The sequence below is a fragment of the Vipera berus genome (genome assembly GCF_964194415.1).
Source record: "Vipera berus genome assembly, chromosome: 5".
NCBI lineage: Eukaryota > Metazoa > Chordata > Lepidosauria > Squamata > Viperidae > Vipera > Vipera berus.
The window spans coordinates 42,044,448-42,069,082 of record NC_138207.1 but is presented as its reverse complement, the minus strand read 5'-3'; the positions used below and the strand labels follow the sequence as shown (position 1 = coordinate 42,069,082).

General features: G+C 37.5%; 1 protein-coding gene across 4 annotated transcripts in view; it reads right to left on the bottom strand.

The window, feature by feature from the left end:
- The window catches only part of IGF2BP2 (insulin like growth factor 2 mRNA binding protein 2), a 76,616-nt gene that overhangs the window by 34,223 nt on the left and 17,758 nt on the right, over nt 1-24,635 (bottom strand). For all 4 annotated transcript variants that reach the window (XM_081328138.1, XM_081328140.1, XM_081328137.1 and 1 more), the window contains 2 exons: nt 2,197-2,245; nt 22-73 (listed from right to left, as the gene is read on the bottom strand). In XM_081328138.1, coding sequence (XP_081184264.1) covers nt 22-73; nt 2,197-2,245 — 101 coding nt within the window. The remainder of the gene's footprint in view (nt 1-21; nt 74-2,196; nt 2,246-24,635) is intronic.

The window sequence follows — 24,635 nt, the reverse complement described above, 5'->3', positions numbered from 1 at the left end:
AACAGCAGGAAATGTCTTTACCTTGTTCTACATTCTCTACTGTGCCATGCTGAGCTAAAAGACCATCTAGCACCTGAAATAGAAATCAGTCATAAAATATAGGTAACAAAATTCTGAAAAATTGTCAAATTAAGTTACTAAAGCACAAATCAGCCCTCTCTTCAACTGACTCCAACTTAACTTTATTAGCAGTCAGAATGGAAAGTGATGATTGTTTGATTAAGATGATTGAAATCAACTTTTGAATTAGCCTATTTTTAATGAATAAGGAATATAATTTTCCAGTCTTTTCTGTTCCTCTTTGTTTTTCTTGTTTCATAAACTAGTAAAAAAAGAACTTCACAAAGTAATGGCTGTAAGGGATTTTATAAATGGCTAGATCAATTCCCAACCTACCTTAATATTGAAGAGAATTAAGTACAGCTGATAGATCAGGTACAAAGAAGGTATGTAGGTACAAAAAGAACTTAGGGGTGGAAATATGTGACTGCCCTATAATGAGCAGACCCAATTATTTGAACTCTTTCTTTGATGGGGAGAGGAAGGAATTTAAGTTTATTAAAGACACCTATTTCACTCCATAAAACCTTTGAATCTTCTTCAAAAAAATGGGCCTTGCACATGCCTCAGTTTAGAATATCAGTCTTTCTCTTTCACGCTAAGTCTAGTGCAGCCTTTGAGCTGAAAGACCATTGCAGATGTTTCACTCTTCCCTAACAGATTGCTGACACAGATTGCCAGGCAACCCCCTTTCCCAGAATTAAACATTTAAGCTGTCCCCTTCAGCCAATACCCGAAAGCAGAAATTCAATCACCTGATTTTTATTGCCACCCATTTTACTAGCACAATAGCCTCTATATAAAAGCAGCACAACAGGCCTTCTAATGAGCAAAATCATCATATTTGTGATAATGATGACCAAGAAAAACAAACACTCACGTGTAGTCATTCCTGACAACTCCTTTGCCCAGAGTGGAAAAATAATCTAGTCTTGCAACCGAGACTACTGATACAAAAGTTTCCGTCCCCAAATGTTCCTCTATCAACCTGTTCTGAAGGGGTTTTTTAAATCTTTTTAGGACTCCAAAACTATGGAAAGTAACCATACTGCCTCATTCTTTGGTTTAATTAAGTCTTTCCAATATACAATATACAATACAATATACAATACTAATGAAACAATAAGCCACAAATTACACTCACAATCTCTCTACAGATCCGTTTTCCATAAACTGATACCTTCCGGATATATTAAGACTTCATTCTCAAGCTATGGCTGGCCAAAAGTGATCCACTGCCCTCATTACTCCAGCTGACTTAAGAAACCAGACCAAGACAATCAACCTGTTAATCTATAAACTGCTCTGCGTTTCATAACTGCAAAGCACTTATGGACAGCTTTTTAAAAACCTGAAATTTAGTGATAGGATTCCTGCAACAAGTGGCCTTCTCTCCAGTTAAATAATTGTTCTATCTAGTTTGGTGCTGCAGTTCCCTCAGATTTTAGAAAAACCTGGAGATGACACAAATATAATTTAGGATCTTTTATATGCAAGGCATGTGCTCTAACATTGAACTATAACTCTTCTGCTTGATGCCTCAATGGAAACTGATGGATTTAAGACCTCACTGTAGCTGAGGTACATTTGGAAGTAGCATTCATCACGTATAAATGGCAATTGTAAGTCACACTTTGTTAGTCTACTATATGAAACATAACTAAAACAGAACAACAGGAACATGCGTTTTAATGTACTAAATCACAATACACAGCAGCAAAAGTTGTAGAGATAATTTGACAATGTATGCTCGTAACACCTATTCTGATATGAATTTTAGAACAGTATCATTTAATGCTTATCTATTGGACATCAAATAGAAGCACGTACAGTATTTCAAATTTCAAATGGGCTACTTTGACCTTATAGAAATGTCCCAAAGCTGTTCTGATCTTACCAGAGGTTTCTAAAATCAGAATACTTCTGTATTGGCCATTTCAGCTTAAAGGGGCCAAATTCGCAATTTTTTGCATATACTACTGGCATTGAGTCAATACAAATTACAATAAGTACTTTATCCTCTGTAAGCCTACTATAATATCCTAGATAATATTATGGAGAAATAGTAAAAAAAATATTTCTTATACATAATTTGGGGAAAATAGACTGCAGAAAATAATCCATCTTATCCCTTACCTCCCACTGTAAATGTGGAGGAATATTCCGGATTTGAATCTTTCTGCTTCTGTGAAGAAAGAGTCCACAAAGCAAGATCAGATTAAGACAGTACAACAGAACATGGTTTATCTAGTATTACATACAATTCTAGCAATTCTAATTGAATGCAATGAGCCAAATTAAGATAACAACGAAATTACCTCATATATTTGGTTCCTGCAAAGTGGCTCTAACCTCTAGTTGTCTTTTAATCACAACAGACAAAAAACAAAACCAGTCCAGAATATAATTTTACACCTTTCTCCCTCTTTCTGATTAAGAATTATATGCCACATGGAGTACATTTTGGAATTATAAGCAATCCATTCTAATCAAGTAACATATATTGAGGGGGAAAACTATTTGAGCCCCTGCTGATTATGTACGCTTGCCCACTGACAAAAAAATGATCAGTCTATAATTTAAATGGTTATAAAGGTTAATTTTAAAGGTTAATTTTAACAGTGAGAAACAGAAAAACAACAAAAAAATCCAGAAAAATGCATTTCAAAAAAGTTATAAATTGATTTGCATATTTGATCCCCTACCAACCAGCAAGATTTTATACAGATAACAAGCTGAGATTAGGAGCACTCTCTTAAAGGGAGTACTCCTAATCTCAGCTTTTACCTATATAAAAGACACCTGTCCACAGAAGCAATCAATCAATCAGATTCCAACTCTCCACCATGGCCAAGACCAAAGAGCTGCCAAGGGTGTCAGGGACAAGATTGTAGACCTACACAAGGCTGGAATGGGCTACAAGACCATCGCCAAGCAGCTTGGTGAGAAGGCGACAACAGCTGGTGTGATTATTCGCAAATGGAAGAAATACAAAATAACTGTCAATGTCCCTCAGTCTGGGGCTCCATGCAAAATCTCACCTCGTTGGGTTTCAATGATCATGAGAACAGTGAGGAATCAGCCCAGAACCGTACGGGAGGATCTCAAGGCAGCTAGGACCATAGTCACCAAGAAAACAATTGGTAACACACTACGCTGTGAAGGACTTGAAATCCTGCAGTCCTTTAGTCCCTCTGCTCAACAAAATACATGCACAGGCCTGTCTGAAATTTGCCAATGAACATTCAGGAGAGAAGGGGCGTTGTTTTACCTGAATGCCTTTTCTCAGCATGATGATGGAGAATCCACGAATGGGTTAACTCTGTCTTCCTGCCCAATTAGACTAAGTCAGTCAAACTTGCCATGCCTCTCCTGGGCCAAGACACCTCCCAATCACGAAGAAGGCAAAGCAAATGAAGACATTCCGATGTGTTGGCTCCCATACCCCTGACACAGGACCTGACGGACACTAAGGGGTAGGTGTGGATTCTCCATCATCATGCTGAGAAAAGGTATTCAGGTAAGACAACGCCCCTTCTACAGCATGATAGATGGAGAATCCACGAATGGGACATACCAAAGCTGTCAAATTGACGGTCAGACCTGGGAGGGAAGGAGCGGGAAGGCTGAGCAAACTCCAATCCTGATTGGAAAAATTGCCTGCAGATGTACAGGGTAGGCCGTCTATCTGCCTGTCTAAGAGGATGAGACATCACCTTATGCTTGTCCTTGTTCTCCACCAAATAAGGTGTCAAGGCCTCCCCAAAAAGCTGACCACCACAGTAAGGGGCAGCCGCCAAGTGCCACTTGAATTTAACATCCGCTCTTCAGTGTTTGAGCCACAGGAGCCTGCGAGTGGTAACATTGGAGGCTATGGCCCTAGAAGAGAACCTGGCGGCATGTAAAGATGCATCCGCCATGTACTCCGAAGCAGCCACAAACTTGGATAAGTCCTGGTGCATTCGGACTTCTTCCGGGGGTACTCTGGCCTGAAGTTGGTGGAGCCAGAGAAAGGAGGTTCTGGCAAAGAAAGAGGTGGATGTGGCCGCCCTCACCGCCCATGCTGAAGCCTGGTGGGTCCTGCGGAAGGAAAGTTCAGATTTCCTGTCCTCGCCTCAGAGGCCAGCTTCCCTTGGATTGACAAAGCAAACTGCAACTCTGTAGTTTGGGGATGCTTGAAATCCACCCCCTCCCCCTCCTGAGCTGGCAAGGACAAACTGAGCCCAAAGCTTTCCGGAAAAACTGGGATGACAGCAACGCCCAAAGTGGCGGCCGCTACTGAAAATGAGCACAGGAGGGAATCTGTTCCTTCCCCTCAAGACCAGATAGAAGGCAAAAAAATGTTAAACTCTTCGCGTGCCTCTGCTACTTCAGGCACACTGAAAAAAACAAGTAACGAAGAATTTCTAAGTGAAAGCCTCCCCAAAGACTTGGAAAATTCAAAAACAGAATTCAAAATGACGGCCGCAATAAACACGCTGCGAAAACAAAAGCCAGAGAGTCAGAAGAGGCTGCAGCTTAGTCAGAGCTTGCAGCTAAAAAAAAAAAAAGGAACGTTTTCAGGAGCTCCTGCAATTTCAGGCATTCTTAAACAGACAGCTGAACTGAGAAAAACTCCCCCTGAACTGACAATAAACAGCAGGCATTCAAAATGGCGGCCGCCGAAAATGAAAGGCTGAGGCTTTTGGAAGGCTGCAGCTCAGACAGAGCTTGAAGCTGGAAAGGGGAAGAAGAACCCTAGGGTGACAAGAATCCACAAAGGGGGGGGGACTATATGACCTGCTCCAATTACTCTGAAGAGAAGACTCAGCAGGATTCTGGGAGCCAAATTTGCTACGTCTTTTCTGGGCACAGACTAAGTCGTGACTGGGAGGTGTCCTGGCCCAGGAGAGGTGTGGCAAGTTTGACTGACTTAGTCTAATTGGGCAGGAAGACAGAGTTAACCCATTCATGGATTCTCCATCTATCATGCTGGAGAACTGGTGAAACTGTTGTGGTTAGATGAGACCAAAATCGAGCTCTCTGGCATTAACTCAACTCAAGCTCTCTGGCATTAACTCAACTCACCATGTTTGGAGGAGGAAGAATGCTGCCTATGACCCCAAGAACACCATCCCCACTGTCAAACATGGAGGTAGAAACATGATGCTTTCTGGGTGTTTTTCTGCTAAGGGGACAGGACATTTTCAGGGCATCAAAGGGACAATGGGCAGGGCCATGTAGCGTCCAATCTTGGGTGAGAACCTCCTTCCCTCAGCCAGGGTATTGTGGATGGGTATTCCAGCATGGCAATGACCCAAAACATACAACCAAGAAAACAAAGGAGTGGCTCAAGAAGAAGCACATTAAGGTTCTGGAGTGGCCTAGCCAGTCTCCAGACCTTAACCCCATAGAAAATGTGTGGAGGGAGCTGAAGGTTCGAGCTGCCAATTGTCAGGCTCAAAACCTTAATGACTTGGAGAGGATCTGCAAAGAGGAGTGGGACAAAATCCCGCCTGAGATGTGCTTTTCTGGATTTTTTTGGTTGTTATTCCATCTCTCACTGTTAAAATAAACTTACCATTAAAATTACAGACTGATCATTTCTTTGTTAGTGAGCAAATGTACAAAATCAGCAGGGGATCAAATCATTTTTCCCCTCACTGTATAAGTAGATCAACATAAAAATATATAATCCAAGAATCAATATCACTGACATTTTAATAAACGAGTTTTGCTCAGATACGCAGTCTAAAACGTAGGAGGCATTCATGTACTGTACATTCATGTACAGTATTAACATCTTCAACCTACCTACGGCATTGTACAATGCTGGTCTTTAGCTGTATTAAAGTTTCAAGTTTCATACATATCTATACATAAATAAAGCCCTGTTCAATTCACTAAAAATTGTTTCCATATAAATGCATGCTAGATTCAGCTTTAATTATCCTGTCCCAAGTAGGATAAAAAACAGAAATAAAAATCATTTTCCTTCATTAACAGCTGAATGTTAATCCCAGGATAGATTATAACCTTTATTTACCAAAAAAATGGGCAAAGTACTCTAGAATATAATAGATTTCAGCTGTGACGAACTTGAAATTATAGAGTATTTAGAACCTGAACTGTTCATTTTGGATTGTACTTAGAAGAACCAGTAAGATGAACTGACAATAAAGCTAAAACAAATCTGTTATCAGCAAGTTTCTAAACAGTATTCATCTACTTTATCTTTCTTCCCGGGGAAGAGTAGTTACTGCATTCTTACATTTCAGACCACATGATTGCTATTCCCTGGAATTCTCTGGTTATTAAATTTTAAAAAGAAATATGTTGCTTTCTATTTCATATTTTTATTGTACACTGTCTTGAGTATTGGACAAAAATCCCAGAAATAGGGGGTATAAATGCATTAATATTGTGCTAGTGAAGCATGGGAATTGTGGCATTGCTCATTCATAGTTGTGAATCACTCCCCCTCAGTGGCGAAGGATATATAGCAGGCAGAGGAGAACAAAGGCACATCGAGGGTGAGACTTGTCCTCCTCTGGTTTTCTATGCAATGTTATCTTTTGCTCTGGAGCAGGGGTAGGCAACCTTGGCTCTTTTATGTGGACTTCCAGAATTCTTGAGCTGCCTGGCTCAGGAATTCTGGGAGTTGAAGTCCACGAGTCATAAAAGAGCCAAGGTTGCCTACCCCTGCTCTGGAGCAATGGAGGAAGGAGGCTCTGGCCCTATGTTAATGTAAGCTAATTACATGATTCCATACTTTCAAGAATTCTTGAACATGTAGCAAAAATCTATATTGTTTTAAGTGCAGAAGCATTAAACTTTAGGAGAATTTTATGTCTGACAAATTTCCTGCAAAAGGGTACTAAAATTATTATTTGCCTATGAATTCTTGTATATGGCAATTCAGCATAAATTCAGATTTACAAACTACATTTCTTAGTACATCCAAAAAGGCAAATATATAGTAATGTCTGTCACGTAATTAGATAAGATACATGAATGGAGGAAGTTAAGTTTGTGGGCACAGCTTCCTCCAAAATTCAATGCACCGTGGTTTATTTACAATTTAAAGCCTATCTATCTATCTATCTATCTATCTATCTATCTATCTATCTATCTATCTATCTATCTATCTATCTATCTATCTATCTATTAAATGCATATACTGCCAATCTCCCTGCTTGGTGAGACTCTCCTGTCGGAGTTACATCTGATGAGATTAACATGAAAGAGTTGACAAGAAAAAAGTGGGCAACAGAAATGAAAGGTGGGCAATAAGATATTTTTTTAAGTAAATGTAAACCTAATTTAAACAGACACAATTACTTACAGCTATCCTTAACCTTGTAACTTTCCACAGCACCCTTGCCTGCTTTGACTCCACATGCAGCTTCATACAATTTTATTTTGTCTGTTCCTGAGAATTTCATCAACTTAATTCAAACACAATTTGCATGGTTTTCCCCTTCCTCTTGATCCATTCATTCTTTCTTCATATATTTATTTTGCGTTTGGTCCTTCTCTATCTAATTAAGCTACTTCAATGTACCTCTTGCACCATGGTCACTCACTTTTTCATTAAGTCCACATTCCTTCGGCCCCCTTGTATTTCTGACCCTGCCTTTGTTTGATCATATATGTATTCACTTAAGTAGCCAATTCCCACTGTATTCGTTTAATTTTATGTTATAACAATTCTCACTCCCACATAACTAGGTGAGCAGAAGCACACTTATACACAGCTATTTCTGCTTCTTTCAACATTATTGCTCACAAAAACATGCATATTATGTTACCACCCATATTTGCATGTCTTAAAATGTCTCAATTTTTCTATTTTGGGAAACTTTCTACAAAGGTACATATATACATTCATCTTCTTACTCTAATTTTTCACCATATATGTGTAATTTATAAACATTTATTCCATTTTCCCTGTCAAACTGCAGTATTTTGTTCTTTGAAACAGGTCTGTGTACCTCTTTGCCTCATACAACCCATTTAATATTAACTTCAATTAGGGTTGTCAACCAACAGCACAGTATGATCTGCATACAAAAATACAGATACATTGACACTGCTGACTGATATATCTAACATCATCATAAGCATTCTTTATACATTAAAAATAATCATGCAAAACATTCTGTAATTCAAGCCAATTTTTACATACTCTCTTTAAATGAATAAAGATGCAATAAACCTTTTTTCTTACTTTCATATATTTCTCAATGATCTTCTAAAAAGCAAAAACTGACAGGGCAAGTTACTGTATATAAAAAAGAACAAATCTCACTGTCTTCTAGTATTAAAGATGTTATCTAATTGGGTAATGAAACATCTGCAAACAAACAACCAAGCTCAGAAAGCACCAAGGTCTCCGCAAAGCAAGAATTTGGACACCATATACTTCATATAACATAACCGTGCTTCAAAACTTTTGGACATTGTCACTTCATGTACCTTTTCAATCAGATTTTGCCAAACACCTCAAAAATGCTTAATCATTGAATCACTCATTATTTTTCCTTTGTATAGGAGAAAAATAAGATCCAATGAAATATAAAATATTTTGGAGTTACATATGCAAAATTCAGTTCCATTTACGGTAGTATATATGGGCTGTTACCTGCACTCAAGGGTTATTCACTACTGTTAATTTTCTAAATTTTTATACTTACGCTCTTACTTTATTCATGTGTAGGTTTCAATGAACCATATTTCACTGATCCACTTCTGCAAACCAGTTAACTGATGATAAGGGTCTAGCCAGCTGACTGGTGGTGAACAAAGGGATCAGTTTGAGAATCATTGCCTTATCATCATTCATCATTCATTCAGTGGATTAATTTATTTTTTTAACATTGTCCATACAAAACATGTACAGTATTTTCACTTCTGATATTTGCTACATTTTCCTTCATGTCAAGATCCACTCTTGACATTACCAAAATAATTACTTGCCTGACCAAGGCTCTTATCATCTTTGCATTCTTCACTAATTCTCTGAAACTTTCATTATAAACAATCAAATCAATCAAGCTTTTAGTTTTGCCATGCGTGTGCAGGAATAGACATACTTAAACCAGTTAGTGAGACGAACAGTATCTTTTCCTAAGCAGATACCAGTCACCCTGCTGATTCATTCTTAGATCTCTGAATGGCTGACTCACTGTTTAAGTACTTCTTTGTTTCATTCCCATCCATCCATTCATATCACCCATCTTTGTTTTTCCCCAGAACACATTTATTCAGAATGTTGTGGAATTTTGCCAAAACTCATCTGGGAATCTTTCATTTTCATCATCCACTGAAGCATAATATGCCATTATTATTATTATTCCATGATCTTTCATACACAATGACAATTTAGGTAACAATTCATTCTCTGACATACAAAACCTTCAAAGTCACTTCCACACATGTATTCAAATATATACAAATAGGAAATGTCACATACACTAATTTGTATATGATAAAACAACACATAGTTGGCACTGGGTTACCGCCAGACACACAAGCATCAATGCATGATTTATGTACAGTAGTTTAACCTTCCAAGACTTTTGTCATTCAAGACTCTTCTCTCTTTAGTTGGCACTTCCGATACTTTCATTTTCATAAGAAGCTTCTTTGTGAAACCTTCTATTAGTGTTTTCTTGTTATGCATTTCAGCAGAGGACTCCCTTGCACAAGGGAGGCAAAACAGAATGTGTATCTGAGGGCACCATTCTGAAAAAGCCACTGCCTCACTCATGCTGGCAAACAGAAGAATAAAATAGATTTCTCCCTGCAAATCCCACATACTTAAGTGTATACCCTCTCCAGTTAATATAGCAGCATCATGTGATACTCAGGTTAATTACGTACTATTTACTGCTCTTATGATTCTACTGAAAAATTAATTTCTAAGCCCAATGATGTCTTATAATTGTATTTCACCCCAAATCAATTGAAGTAGCAATATACTCGAGGGAAATAGAACAATTCTCACCCTCCAGAATAAAATCAAAGCATTAGTGCTGACTATAAAGGTTCCATTTTCATTTTTTCAGAAATCAGAAATAATCCAAATGAAAAATGAATGGGTAAAAAATTGGAAAATTTAAACAATTATAAGATTTTTATCTAGCTAAGACTTGTAGAAGTTTATTTTTTTTTGTTAACAATGATGTGTTAATGGCCAAACTCTAAAACAAAAGAAAAATAAATCTACAGTGATTTCTTAAACACTGAATTTGAATTCTGGCATGGATTTTTACAATGGTAATCATTTCTTGATTTTTTTTACTGTGCTTAAGAGACTTAAAGACTGTAAAAAAATCAGTAATATATATATATATATATATATATATATATATATATATATATATATATATATATATATATATTAGAAGCCATTAGTAGAATTATCCTCATGTTGGGCAGTGCTATATCTTACAATAGTGAATTCCATGGTATAAATATGTGCTGGATTGAGTATTTAATTTGTCTGTACTGAATCTCTCAGAACTAGTACTCCCTGAGAATTTTCTAGAGTAGTTATCTTGGTCAATTTTAACTCTGCAAAACTTAATTGAGAGAGTGAGTTTTCCCACCAACTTTCCTACACAATAATTTTAGAAATTTATATCATTTCCTATACTTGGTCTTCTTCTAAGTTAAATCCAGTTTTATGTTAATAAGGCATGAAGGTGATAATGATTGGTGACTCCCATGTTGTTTCCAATATGTTGAAAATTCTTGGTAAGTGTTTAGTTAATTTCTTGTGTTTCCAATATAAATGAATTAAAAATCTATAAGAAATTCTTGCTCATATAGTCACAAAAAACATTAGACGGAAGCCTTAGTACCGTAGTCGCCATAAATGCAGCCGTGTCACCAAGTATCTGAATTGACTGAGAGAAGGCCTCCAACTGTCAGAACTTCGCAACCACGTTGTAACTGTTTTTCCAAGAAGGTCACAAGTCAAAGACTACAATTCAGATTTTGTGAAATTAGCTAGAGCCTAATAGAACATACACAATCTGTATAAGAAGCTCCTGGCCTTTTCTAAGGCAGAATCTGTACATTTATGAAGTTAATCTGAAAAACAGGTGTTTCTTTCCTTGTTTGGCAAGCTTGTTCCAGAACTAGTACTCCCTGACAATTTTCTAGACTAGTTATCTTGGTCAATTGTAACTCTGCAAAACTTAATTGATTTATTATGATGTAAATTTTCATGGACTAGAAATTATTTTGATTGGCAGATATATGTAATCAATCGCTACTCTAATTGGCTATATTTTGTGCCATTCATTAAAATGTTTTTCAGTAGAGCAGTTGTGTTACTTTTCAAGAATATGGAGAATCAGATTTATAGAATTATTAGTTGGTATATGTGTACAGTACTTTCGGACATGCAAATACATCAACTCATATATGCATGGTTTTTACACAAGCCTGAATGCTTACAGGTTAATCTGCTCTTCCATACTATCCAGGGAATACACACCTAAGTTCTAGTGTTGTCTAATTCACAATGACCTGAAAGAGGGAATGCCAAACTGGCGAGAGAGGAATATTGTATTCAGTTCTCTTAGAAACTGATTAAATATTCATCTCAGGAGAAAGTGAAGAAAGGTTCAAGAGTATTAGGTAAGATTTATGTTTCAAAGTGGTGGCTCAGTGGGTTAGGACGCTGAGCTTGTCGATCAGAAGGTCGGCAGTTTGGCGGGTCAAATCCCGAGTGCCGCGTAACAGAGTGAGCGCCTGTTACTCATCCCAGCTTCTGCCAACCTAGCAGTTCAAAATCACGTAAAAATACAAGTAGAAAAATAGGAACCACTACGGTGGGAAGGTAACAGCGTTCCGTGCACCTTTGGCGTCTAGTCATGCCGGCCACATGACCACGGAGACGTCCTCGGACAAGCGCTGGCTCTTCGGCTTTGAAACGGATATGAGCACCGACCCCTAGAGTTGGAAACGACTAGCATGCATGTGCGGGGGAACCTTTACCTTTACCTATGTTTCAAAGAAAACTAAAAGATGTTCGTAAAATGGTATTTCTGTTTAGACTCAAACATTATTCATGAGAGCACTGACTGGGTTTCTTCTTACAAACTAAATCAATCTGAAATGTGATCACAGGGATGCAAATTTGTTCACAATGGTGGAAAAGGAGAATCTATCTTTTTGCAAATCAAAACTGCAACCTGGTTCCTTGCAGAAAAGGTAACTGGTTTGGAGATACTGAAGGCAAATGAAAATAGGAATGGGAAGTGGTATAAAAACTACCACTCTGCCTAGCAAATTTTCAAAGGTTCCACACTGCTTTTCTGTCTCAGGTGCATTTTGTTTCATTTTTTAAATCAGTTCTTCCACACAGCATGCAACTTGTAATACTTCCAGAAAGAAGCCCCACCAAACAAAAAAAATTATCCAGCTATTTTTTCTGTAATATTCTTTTTTTATAGAATTAAAACAAAACAAAGAAGTGGGTAAATTTCAGGGACTGACATAGGGGGAAAAAATGAAGATTCCATGAATGAAGCAAACTGCATAACAAAAATCTTGTTCAGCAAAATCCTTAATAATATTTGCTGTGGCACAGAGGATTCTTAGGTAGCCGGAATCTAAAACTATTTTCTGGCTAGCCACAAGAGGGCAGACAGCCCTTTGGTTCAGGATCAGAATGGATAGCATTAGTGTACTACAAATGCTGCTTTTACTATAACATTTGTCTTGACATCCTCAATTATTAGATTGAATCTTCCCTCAGGGCTTCCAGTGGCAAAACCTCTTGGTTTATTGCTAATATTCGAGAGCAATGGCCAAACTGTGTACAGTAAACTCAGTGTAGATCGTGTTACTTTATCTGAATGGATGCAAGTTTTGGAGTTAGCAAGGCAGGAAGGATTAGGAAATATGTGGGACCTATATGCATGGACTGTAATTATAATTTTAAAGTAGTATTTAAGAATAAATTTGAATTAAACAAGTTAGAATAAACTAAATAACGTGCCCAAGTAGTTACAGCTACAACCAATCTTTTTATTCAAGGCATTATATCTTGTAATTACTGATAATATCTAAACATGACACTTTCTCTAGTTCATGAATATGAAACTTCCAGTAATAGCATGCTGTCCAATTTGCTATGAACTATATAGTAATCTAAGGGATGCGGTGGCTCAGTGGGTTATGACGCTGAGCTTGTCGATCAGAAGGTCGGCAGTTTGGCGGGTCGAATCCCGAGTGCCGCATAACAGAGTGAGCGCCTGTTACTCGTCCCAGCTTCTGCCAACCTAGCAGTTTGAAAGCACGTAAAAATGTAAGTAGAAAAATAGGAACCACTACGGTGGGAAGGTAACAGCGTTCTGTGCACCTTTGGCATCTAGTCATGCCGGCCACATGACCACGGAGACGTCCTCGGACAAGCGCTGGCTCTTCGGCTTTGAAATGGAGATGAGCACCGGCCCCTAGAGTTGGAAACGACTCGCACGCATGTGCAGGGGAACCTTTACCTTATATAGTAATCTAATGAAGGAAAATAAACTGAAGGGGATATTTTATTTCAGTTCCACCTAACCTTAATCATAGTTGGTTCTTAAAATTCACTGTTAGTGTGAATTTTTAAAATTTTTGTGTAGAAGTTTACATATAATGGAACTTCTTGGGGAGCAACTAATGCAAATGTTTTTATTTTTATCATGAGCACACACAATAGCCTAGGTGGAAAAGAGGCCAGGTTACATCTTGCATAAGAAACTATAAGGTAAAGGTTCCCCCGCACATGCGTACTAGTCGTTTCTGACTCTAGGGGTCGGTGCTCATCTCCATTTCAAAGCCAAAGAGCCAGTGCTTGTCCGAGGACGTCTCCGTGGTCATGTGGCCAGCATGACTAGACGCCAAAGGCGCACGGAACGCTGTTACCTTCCCACCGTAGTGGTCCCTATTTTACTACTTGGATTTTTATGTGCTTTTGAACTGCTAGGTTGGCAGAAGCTGGGATGAGTAACAGGCGCTCACTCTGTTACACGGCACTCAGGATTTGACCCGCCAAACTGCTGACCTTCTGATCGACAAGTTTAGCATCCTAACCCACTGAGCCACCGTGTCCCTAAGAAACTATACTCCTGGATTATTCTTTGCTATTCAGCTCCGAACAAGACTTTTCTCATTTTTTGCATCTGAAAAATTTGCCCCTTTTTATTAAAATAAATCAGTTCAATTACAAATAAAGTGTTCTTTCATGTCAATGCAAAACACTTTGTATTGGAGGACAGATGTAATCTCAGATATTTCTGTGGAGATGTCTTACTTAGCTTGATATTATGTTGGAGATAATGTTTAACAATTACGTTATTTGTTATTAATGCTTTTAGGAACAGGAAAGCTGGATATAAATGATTTAAATAAAAATGACTGAATTTATTTATATATTTATTTATTAGGCTTTTAGACCTCCACAGTCTCATGGGACTCACAGCAATTTAAAAACAAAATAAAATATTGTACAATTATATAATAATTATAAATCAGAAAAACATCTCTCAGTTTAAAACCAGAGTTCTTTTTAAAGAATTATCCTAATTTAAAAAAAAACAAAACACCATCCCTTCAGAATAGCTCCTCTTTGGCTTGCTTTGATCTCCAGTGGAAGACTATCCCACAACATAGTGGAAAAGTACCTCTTTCTAATCTGAGACTCCTTGACTTCAGCATAGCGGAGAACCACCAGCATTTCCCCCATGGGGAAATGCTGGTGGATGGGGTTGGGTTTTTAAAATTAGTTTTTAACTTAATATGTATTGATTTTATGGGCATGATGTTTAATGGTTTTTAATGGTTTTTTAATTTTTGTATCTGATTTTTATTGCTTTTTTTTATTTTTATTTTATTGTGTATTGCCCTGTTCACCGCCCTGAGTCCTTCGGGAGAAGGGCGGTATAGAAATCAAATTATTAAATTAAATTAAATTATTAAATATTATTTATATCGAAAGAGCTTAAGTAGGATGGATGACGATCCCTCTTTACAAAACCATAGAGGGTTTATGGCTTAAAACCAACTCTTTAAATTGAATCTGGAAACATGCTGACAGTCACTAAAGGCTGCAACACTGATTTACTAACATCAATTAGCACATGAGACATTACATTTTATTCCAACTGCTGTTTCAAAATTATGTGCCTTTAGACAGCCTTAGATAAAGCAGTAGCCCAACCAGGTGATGGTTGTAAGGTCCTCTCTGTATGTGTTCGCTCTTGTCTAACTCAACCATGCTTTATGACTTGTGGACTTCAACTCCCAGAATTCCTCAGCCAGGCATGCTGGCTGAGGAATTCTGGGAGTTATTTTTATTTTTTATTTATTAAATTTTTATACCGCCCTTCTCCCGAAGGACTCAGGGCGGTGTACAGGGCAATAAATATTAAAAAACAAAATACAAAAGTTAAAAAACAATTAAATAATTTATGCCCGATATATACAATAGTTAAAACCATATTAAAAACCCAACCCCAAACCCATCAGACCAGGCCAGATTGCTCAAATAAATAGGTTTTTAGATCCCGAGTGCCGAGTTGAAGTCCACAAGTCATAAAAGGGCCAAGTTTAAAGACCCCTGGTTTAGTCAATCAACAATTTTTTTAGTTTGCATAACATACTGAAAAATAAATTCATTATATGTGCTGGTGAGTGCAAAGCAATTACTTAAATTACAATTAGCAGTCCAGTGTGTGGCATATGAACACTGCCTTATTCACTTACACAAATTTCTTCACTGATTATACTCTCTGCAATTAAAAAAGTTCATTTAGACTAGCAATTTAATATTGTTTTTCTGAGGAAGCAAAAAAAAGTCAAGTATTTTCCTGCGGAAACTAATGTGGTTAACAAACTTCAGTAGTTCATTCGAATATGCAGGCACACAGGCATTGGCAAACAGGAATAAATATCCTTATTGTTTCACTTTCTGTTCCTCTGGAGGACTCTTCAAAGAAAATAGTACAAAACAAGTTTAAAATTGATGCTACACATTACTTAAGTCTAGCACTGAGATATAAACATAGTATCAGGTCTTTGGTAATTTGCTTCAGAATGAGTCATTTACAACAGAAGATAATGGTAACTGTAATTTAGCATTTATATCTATGTAAGATGCATGAGTCTTCACAAATAATATCTCACATAAAAGCAATAAATAAATAAATTAGTAGTACCTCTTCACTGTTAGCCTTTTCTTTTTTGTCCCAAGAAAAAAAATCATCCAGATTACTTGCTATAGAAGAAACTCAAAACTACAGATTTCTGTGCACAAAGTATACATGTTTTAATGCATCAGTTGGGCATTTTAGTTTCTTACCGTTTTCAAACATCAATGAGTGAGAAGCTTAACGGTTCCAGGTACAGGAGTAGATCAGTTTTTAACGAAGGAGCCAATATCTAGTGCTCAAATATGCATCTTCTAGTGACACAAAGTCCTACTATCCTTATAATAAGAATACAATAGAATAATAGAATAGAATAATAACTTTATTGTTACTTTGAATGTACACTAATTGCCATACATTAAAATGCAATTTTGTTGTACTCAGCTCTCAAAGGGTCACCACCTCCGATATACGCTAGATAAATATGACAGAAATAAATACAGAATTATGCACATACCCACATATTGTATGACACAGAGAAACAACACAGTCTAGTCTGGGTTATGTATACATGTACATGGCGAGAAAAACGAATCTTGTGAGTTTACCAGACGGATGGCATAGGCAACAAAGCTATTACAGAATCAGGTAGTCCTGCCAGAAATACTTTGAGACCTCCTCCCAGAGGGGAGCAACAGAAACAGATTGTAAAGTGGGTGTGTGGGGTCTTGAACAATGCTTTGAACTCTAAGCACAAAGCACTTAGAAGTAGCATCCTGAATACCAGGAAGTGAGCTTCCAATGATCTTCTTGGCTGTCCTTACCATTCTTTGTATGGACTTTCTATCTGAGGCACTGCTGCCACCAAACCAGACAGTGATGCAGTTTGTTAAAATGCTTTCAGTCTGCCTCTGTAAAAAGTGGCCAGGGCAGAAAGAAAGATGTACTCTTCTCATCTGAGGTAGGAAATGCAGATGCTGGTTTGCATGCTTCATTAAGGATGAGGTGTGGAGAGACCAATTCAGATTGTTAAGTTATCTGCATCCCCCGATATTTAATACTGTTGACCATCTCTACAGCTGGCTCCTTGATACTGAGTGGAGTATGACTATGCCGGCTCGTTCTAAAATCTACAATGACCTCCTTTGTTTTATCAATATTTAGAACCAGGTTACTTTTATTGCACCAGTCCACCAGAGCCTTCACCTCTTCCCTATAAGCATCTTCACTATCATCCTGGATAAGACCCACCACTACCCTGTCGTCTGCATACTTTACAATATGGCACAGCAGTGGTGTGCCATCAAGGTGAACAGTAGCGGACTCAGGACACAGCCTTGTGGGGAACCCGTACTCAAGGAGATGGAGTTGGAAACTTTCTTTCCAACTCGCACAAACTGTGGCCTATTAATAAAGAAACCAAGTATCCAATTACATAATCGAGTATTAAAACCTAATAGGCCGTTTGTTCACCAGATGCTGAGGAATGCTAAAATTAAAATAAAAAAAAGCATTCGCACATGAGTATTCTTCCCCTCCCGGTGCACCAAGCAAAGATGAAGCACACAGGAAAAGTGCATCTTCTGCAAAGCGATTCTTCCATAAGCAAACAGTAATGAGTCAAATGTAGGAGGAAGGCATGAAACTATATATAGTCCTTTACCAATCTCTCAAAACACTTCATCATAATGGAAGTGAGTGCAACTGGATGGTAATCACTAAGCCATGTGATTATAGTTTTTTTGGGCACTGGTACAATGATTGCAGTCTTAAAACATGATGGAACCACAGCCTGGTGCAACAAGAGACTGAGGATGTCTGTGACAACAGTGGCCAGCTGGTCAGCACACTCCTTAAGTAGTCGCCCATCCGATATTATCATGATCCGCAGCTTTCCAAGTATTGACTTTTCACAGGACTTTCCGAACAGCAGTTGTATCAAACCTGAGCACCTGCTCATCAGGAAGGGGAAGAGCCTTCCTTGCTGGATTGTTGTTTGTGGCCTCAAACTGTCCAAAAATATATGTAGCTTGTTTAGAGAGTCTGTGTCATCCTTACATGTCAGGGAAGCTGCCTTATAATAAGTAATTACCTGAATACCTTGCCACATATGTCTTGGGTCCATAGGATCTTGAAAGAAATTCTGCACTTTCTGATTATAGTCACTACTGTAGCCACACAGCTTGTTCACAACATTAAGGAGCAGTAGAACCTCATTCAAAAGCATTCCCACTCCAGATTAGACTAGATGGTTAAAAGTACACTCTGGTTTTTGTTCTGTACAGCTCCACCTGTTTCCCAGTTACCGGGATATTGTAATGCTCAGTTAACTAATTTTAATTCAGTTTAATAGCAGGAAAGCTCCTTGAAGTTCCTGCTGTTTCTCAAACAACCGAACCTTTTGTTCTACCCTGTACCGATTCTATCCCCAAAGTTAATGACTCTTGTCTTAGTTTTGAACTTTAGACATTAATTGCCCTGGAGTTTGGGTACCTAGTCCATTTCTTTCTTTCTCTCAATCACAGGGTTCGATGGGCTCAGGTATCATGCTAAGACATGGTCTACTTAAACAGTGATTTAATGAATAATTAACACATTGAATAAAGCCATAAACTAGAGTTTACAAGTAACAATGACTGGGTCCCACAAACTGAAAGCAAACAACCACATTAAGACTTAGTGTGATATATGAATCAATCTCTGCCACTCAGTTCTAAGATCAATTTGTGGTTTATGTAGCTCCAATCTCTTCTTTAAAAATGACCCTATCTTATATTATTGTGAGAAATTTAGACATTCTCATTGCTATGAAAAATGGCAACTCCAATTTTAATGTCTATAATAGAAGAAAGTCCATAATGTATAAGTGGCTAAGATATTGGACTGGGACTAGAGAGACTCAAGATTTAAATCTATCCCCAATCACTGAAACTCATGGGGGAATTGAGTCTCCCTCCCTCCCTCCTTCCCTCTCCCTCCCTCCCTCCTTCCCTCCCTTCCCCTCCTGCTCCCCCTCTCCCTCAGCTTCACAGAAATATTGTCGGGGTGGATGGAAAGAGCCTTGGTGGAGCAGTGGGCTAATGCCTCCTTAAGTAACACCAGCTGCCTGCAATTAGTGCAGGTTCGCATCCCACCAGGCTCAAGGTTGACTCAGCCTTCCATCCTTCCAAGGTAGGTAAAATGAGGACCCAGATTGTTGGGGGCAATTAAGCTGACTTTGTAATAATGCCACTTGGGGGGTGTATGAAAACCCTAATAAGCAGGCATATACATAGAATGAAGGCTACTGCTAAGCTTGTAAGCTGCCCTGAGTCTTCGGAGAAGGGCGGGATATAAATGGAATTAAAATAAAATAAATAAATAAAAATAAAGAGATGGTTTGCACTGGGTAGAGGTTGGTCCAGATTATCCCCAATATAGTTTCTGAACTTTACATTCTATGTTTCAATGCCACAGTGAGCAGCGGGACAAAAGAGAGGATATGAATCTAATGCATAAAATAACTATCTCAACCAATTAAAGACTTACAATCTCTACATAATTATTATTTAAGTCCACTCTGGCTGTATTGAAACAAAATACATATTTGAACACAGTGTCAAGCATATCTTAGTATACTCAGTGCCCATTCTATTTATTTATTTATATTGTAGTTCAATATATTGTGCAAAGCCAGAAAATTGGGTTAATCAAAGTTAAGTTGATATAAACATGTCATAACATTTGAAGGGATGCTTTCAGGTAATGGGATATATCTCTCTGCAGAAAAAACTATGGCTGTTACACCTAAATCAGCTTGTTAGCAGTGAAAGGAGGAGTTTGACATCATAGCAGGACATGTTGTCCAACTGCACGGTAATGCTGTTGAGAAAAAGAACCAACCTCTAACGCATCATCTGCAGAAGCAGACAACACACAGTGGGAGCATTCACAAACAAGACCAAACGGCAAAAGGAATGATTCTAATTTTACTTTCACTGGGTCAGTAGGCTGAATTCAATATGCCTGGTAGGTACTCAATAATAAGATACTTGCTAGCTTTTTCCTTGCAGTATCTGACAGATCAGTATCAGTAAAGCATCTAATATTTATAAATGAATATTATAATTCATATAATATTAACTTTCCTTGCATTTTTCACCATAGAAAGTGCTTTTTCCTTTATCCGTATCACTCCCCTTTTTTCTTTTCTTTCTTTCTTTTTTTTAACAGATTACTCTATATACCAGAAATAGAAAATAAAATTAAGATGTATGACCAGATTCTTCCGCAAGCTTTTGCTCTCTTGGGGTGGCAAAATTTGTAGAGATTCAAAATCAAGCTTTGTAGCTGAACCACTCCTGACACATGGTATTCCATGGGTCTTGTACTTGGATCACATGGTGAATCAGAACCTTTGGCAATGCTAAATAATGATTTGAGCCTGGCCTCTCAGTTTCAGTGTCTGATCCAATTTATCACAGATAATAGTGGGTTGGTGTTTTTTTTAAAGATACCTTTAATTTTATTGGAAGTAGGACTTTGGGTACTAGTTATTTAAGAGAAGTAGTAGGGTATAAATCTTGAAGTAACAACCAGAATTGGAACAAATGGGAGAACAGTTACAGTATAATTACAGCTAGAACATCAAGAGTTTTCATAGCTATCAGATTAAAACAGTAACTAATATAGAACTAATTTCTTTGCTACAAAAAGCAAATTGCAGGGATGCTTACTTTCAAGTTCCTGAAGTGAGTGCTTCCTTCAGAGGAATGGGAAGAAGAATAGCTGCAAAATAATGTAGTTAGATAAGACGTTGTACCTGGATCAGGGAGACCTATGTTCAAGTTCCATAAAACTGTGCAACTTTGGGTCAATAACTCTGTCTCAGACTAACCGAATGTACCTTACAGGGTTTTTTTTGCTGTGGAGACAAAATTAAGGTCAGCTCTTCTATAAATTCTCCTGAACTCTCAAGAAAAAAGGTAAAATTCAAAACCAATAACACTAATGATAATCCATTTAAAAGAACTATGATTAAATTAAGTATGGGTATCTGTTGCAGTGAAAACACAGCTAAGTTGGGGGGCTATCTACAATCCCTTGTCAAATACTATCTTAGCAAGCTTGTACATTGTATTAAGCCATGGTACTTAAGCACAGTTTATGATGTAAATCACAACTGATCATAAATTATGGTTTAAAAAATGATCCTCAATGAAGCTACAGTAGGTAACAGTTTAGTGCGGTATCTAAGCCCTACCTACCTTTCTCATTATGCTCTTACAATTCAATACCATGTATCCATTACACTTATGGACATTTTTCACAGTGGTACAGGCAGTCCTCAACTTATAATATTTCATTTAATGACCCTTTGAAGTTACAATGGCACTGAAATTTTTTTGACTTATAACCATTCTTCACATTAACAACTACTGCAGAATCCCCATGGTCATGTGATCAAAATCCAGATGCTCGGCAACTGACTCATATTTCGGACAGTTGCAGTGTCCTGGGGTCATGTGATCACCTTTTGTGACCTTTTGACAAGCAAAGTCAATGGGGAAGCCAGATTCACTTAACAACCAGGTTACTAACTTAACTGTAGAGATTCACTTAACAACTGTGGCAAGAAAAGTTGTAAAATGGAACAAAACTCACTTCACAAATGCCTCACTTAGCAACAGAAAATTTGGGCTCAACTGTGGTCATAAGTCAAGGACTACCTTTACTGCATTCTAAATACAGGTAGTCCTTGATTTACAACAGTTCGCTTAGTGACTGTTTGAAGTTACGATACTGAAAAAATGACTTATGACCATTTCCCACACTTTATGACCATTGCATCATCCCCATGGTCACGTGATTAACATTTGGATGCTTGACAACTGACTCACATTTATGACGGTTGCAGCATTCCAGAATTACATGTTCACCTTTTACAACCTTCTGACAAGCAAAGTCAATGGGGAAGCCAGATTCACTTAATTGTGTTACTAATTTAACAACTGCAGTGATTCATTTAACAAATGTGGCAAGAAAAGTTGCAAAATGGAGCAAAACTCAATAAATTTCTCACTTAGCAACATAAAATTTTGGCTCAATTGTGGTCGTAAGTTGAGGATTACTTGTAAATGTCGGGGAGATTGTATTTCATGCTTTGCTTCTTAAAAACTTAGATTGAAGTTTCACATACAATTATTAAACCAAATTACAATTCTATAATGAAAAAAATAATTGTTATTTACTAAGACCAGAGACTATCATAGTCCAGTTGTTTCAAGGTTGAACTAAAACTTTACAAACCTAATTTGTAGAAGTCATGCATTTCTGGATAAATATTCCAGCAAAAAGGGGGAAAAAAGTGCACTGGGGATATATGAATCCCCAAATACCACTTGCTAATTGCCATTATATAAATTAGTTCCAAGGTGCAGTTGATATATTGACATCAACTGCAACTGTTTGCTGCAGTATATGTTAATAATGCATTTGAAAAGCTGCATAGTGTGCCTTAAAATATGATGTTTCTGATGTATCAGCATAATTCATGCTTTTTCAGGACTTTTTTTCTGGAAGTACTAACTTGGAACTAAATTCAGCAAGCCTTTATCATCAGTACATGAGAAGATCCTGGCACATGCCAGAATAAAAACTCAAGACAAAAAGTTCTTTGAAAGCACAGCAGGACTGCAGGTTATCTCTCTTTAAGCCTTTTCTCCACTCTGCTATAAGCATGTTACAATACTACAAATCACTACACATCTTAAAATGGCCAAGTTTTAAAAACACTGAGATGCAACTTGTAATTATTTGAAGATGGGGCAGGTTTTTTTTGTTGTTTAACATACTAAATACTAAAAGGTCTCATAAACAGAATACGCTTTTCTTCTCCATGTATTTTTCTATCAAAAAGAGCAGTTTAAATAGTATTTTAAATTTATTTATCAATGTGAGCACTCATAGTATTTAATTAAACTGTAATTTTCAAGTAAAAAACAGTGAAATTTTCATAAGAAAATTAATGGAAAAGAGTGAAAATTGCTAAAATATATTACAGCTAATAAGTTAATATCAGCACACTAAATGGCGGTAGAAACTAAGTGGTCTAAAATAATATTGATTGGGCAATAACAGCATTGTTATTAAATATTTATATTATTGCAGTGCTTATATGATCATTTACAAATTGTTCCTTTGATGTGCTGATACATCCATATTTCCTGATTTGAACTCTGATCAGCCACAGTAAGACACATCCTAGAGCAAATCATATTAAATAAGCTGGCTGGATGTGCCACGTATCTCCTGCTACAACAGTGCAAGGCAAGAAAAGCAGAGAGCCAAGTGAATAACATATCATGGCAGCAACTAGTCCTGGATTTTGATTTTGCAGATTTGAGGATGGTTGTAACACTTGGCGCAATATACCTGCAGCTTAATTTAACTCCTGGACTATCTGTGTCTTGTTTGACCTCATTGTAATAATTATACAGAAACAGTCACATATCAGCACATGGCATTTTATTTTATAAATGCCAAGAGTTGGCTGCCCTAGTATACTGATTTGTGGTGATAGAGACCGAAGAGGAATGCAATGTTTGAAAGGTGGAACTACTGCAGTTTCCCACAATGCACCTGAGTCCATATAGTACTACTTTGTAAGCAAGCATCATGGGTAGGGCTGTGCAGGCTTCCAAAATGATTTGAAAGACAATGTACAAAAATGTGACCAAAGCAACCTTTAAACACAGCTATATCTGTTTTCAGGAAACTTGAAAATCTTTCTTTCATTTTCTTTCTTTCTCTTTCTCTTTCTCTCTCTCTCTCTCTTTCTCACATGGCAAAAATGTTAAAAAACACATCACAATTACATTCTCAATGAGCAAATATGAAACTATTTATTCTATTTACAAATCCAAATCAATACACGACAGAGTTGCGTACAGAAAATCTCTGGGGTGCCCCTGATATTTGCTCAGATGGGCACTGTTCCACAATATGTCACAATCTGCTTTGGAGCATCACAGCTACATTCCGACATTCCATATGTACTGTCACATCTATTTTAAAGAGAGTGTTACTCAGCAGTTTACCCAAACTTAATTACAGCAGAAATAAGACAATTTTATTGTTCACTCAATAAAATATGGGTAAGTAAACCACAGCTTGGTGCAATGGGTGAGTCTGGTCACCAAGTGTTACTGTCCAATTTCACTACTAATTTTCCCTCTCTCTTTGGGGTAGCTGCTTATCTCCTATTAGGAAAAAATGCCAGAAGCTCTCCCGCTCCCCCCTAGGGCTCTTTGCTTAAGTTAAAGAGATGACTGACAAAATAATACTTCCTCTGGGACCAAACTATATACCATGTGGAACATTTCTGGTCATAACGTGCAATGTTTTCATTTAAATTCAAACCAGTTGTTGGGATGATTCTTAATTTGATTAGAAATGAGGTGCAAA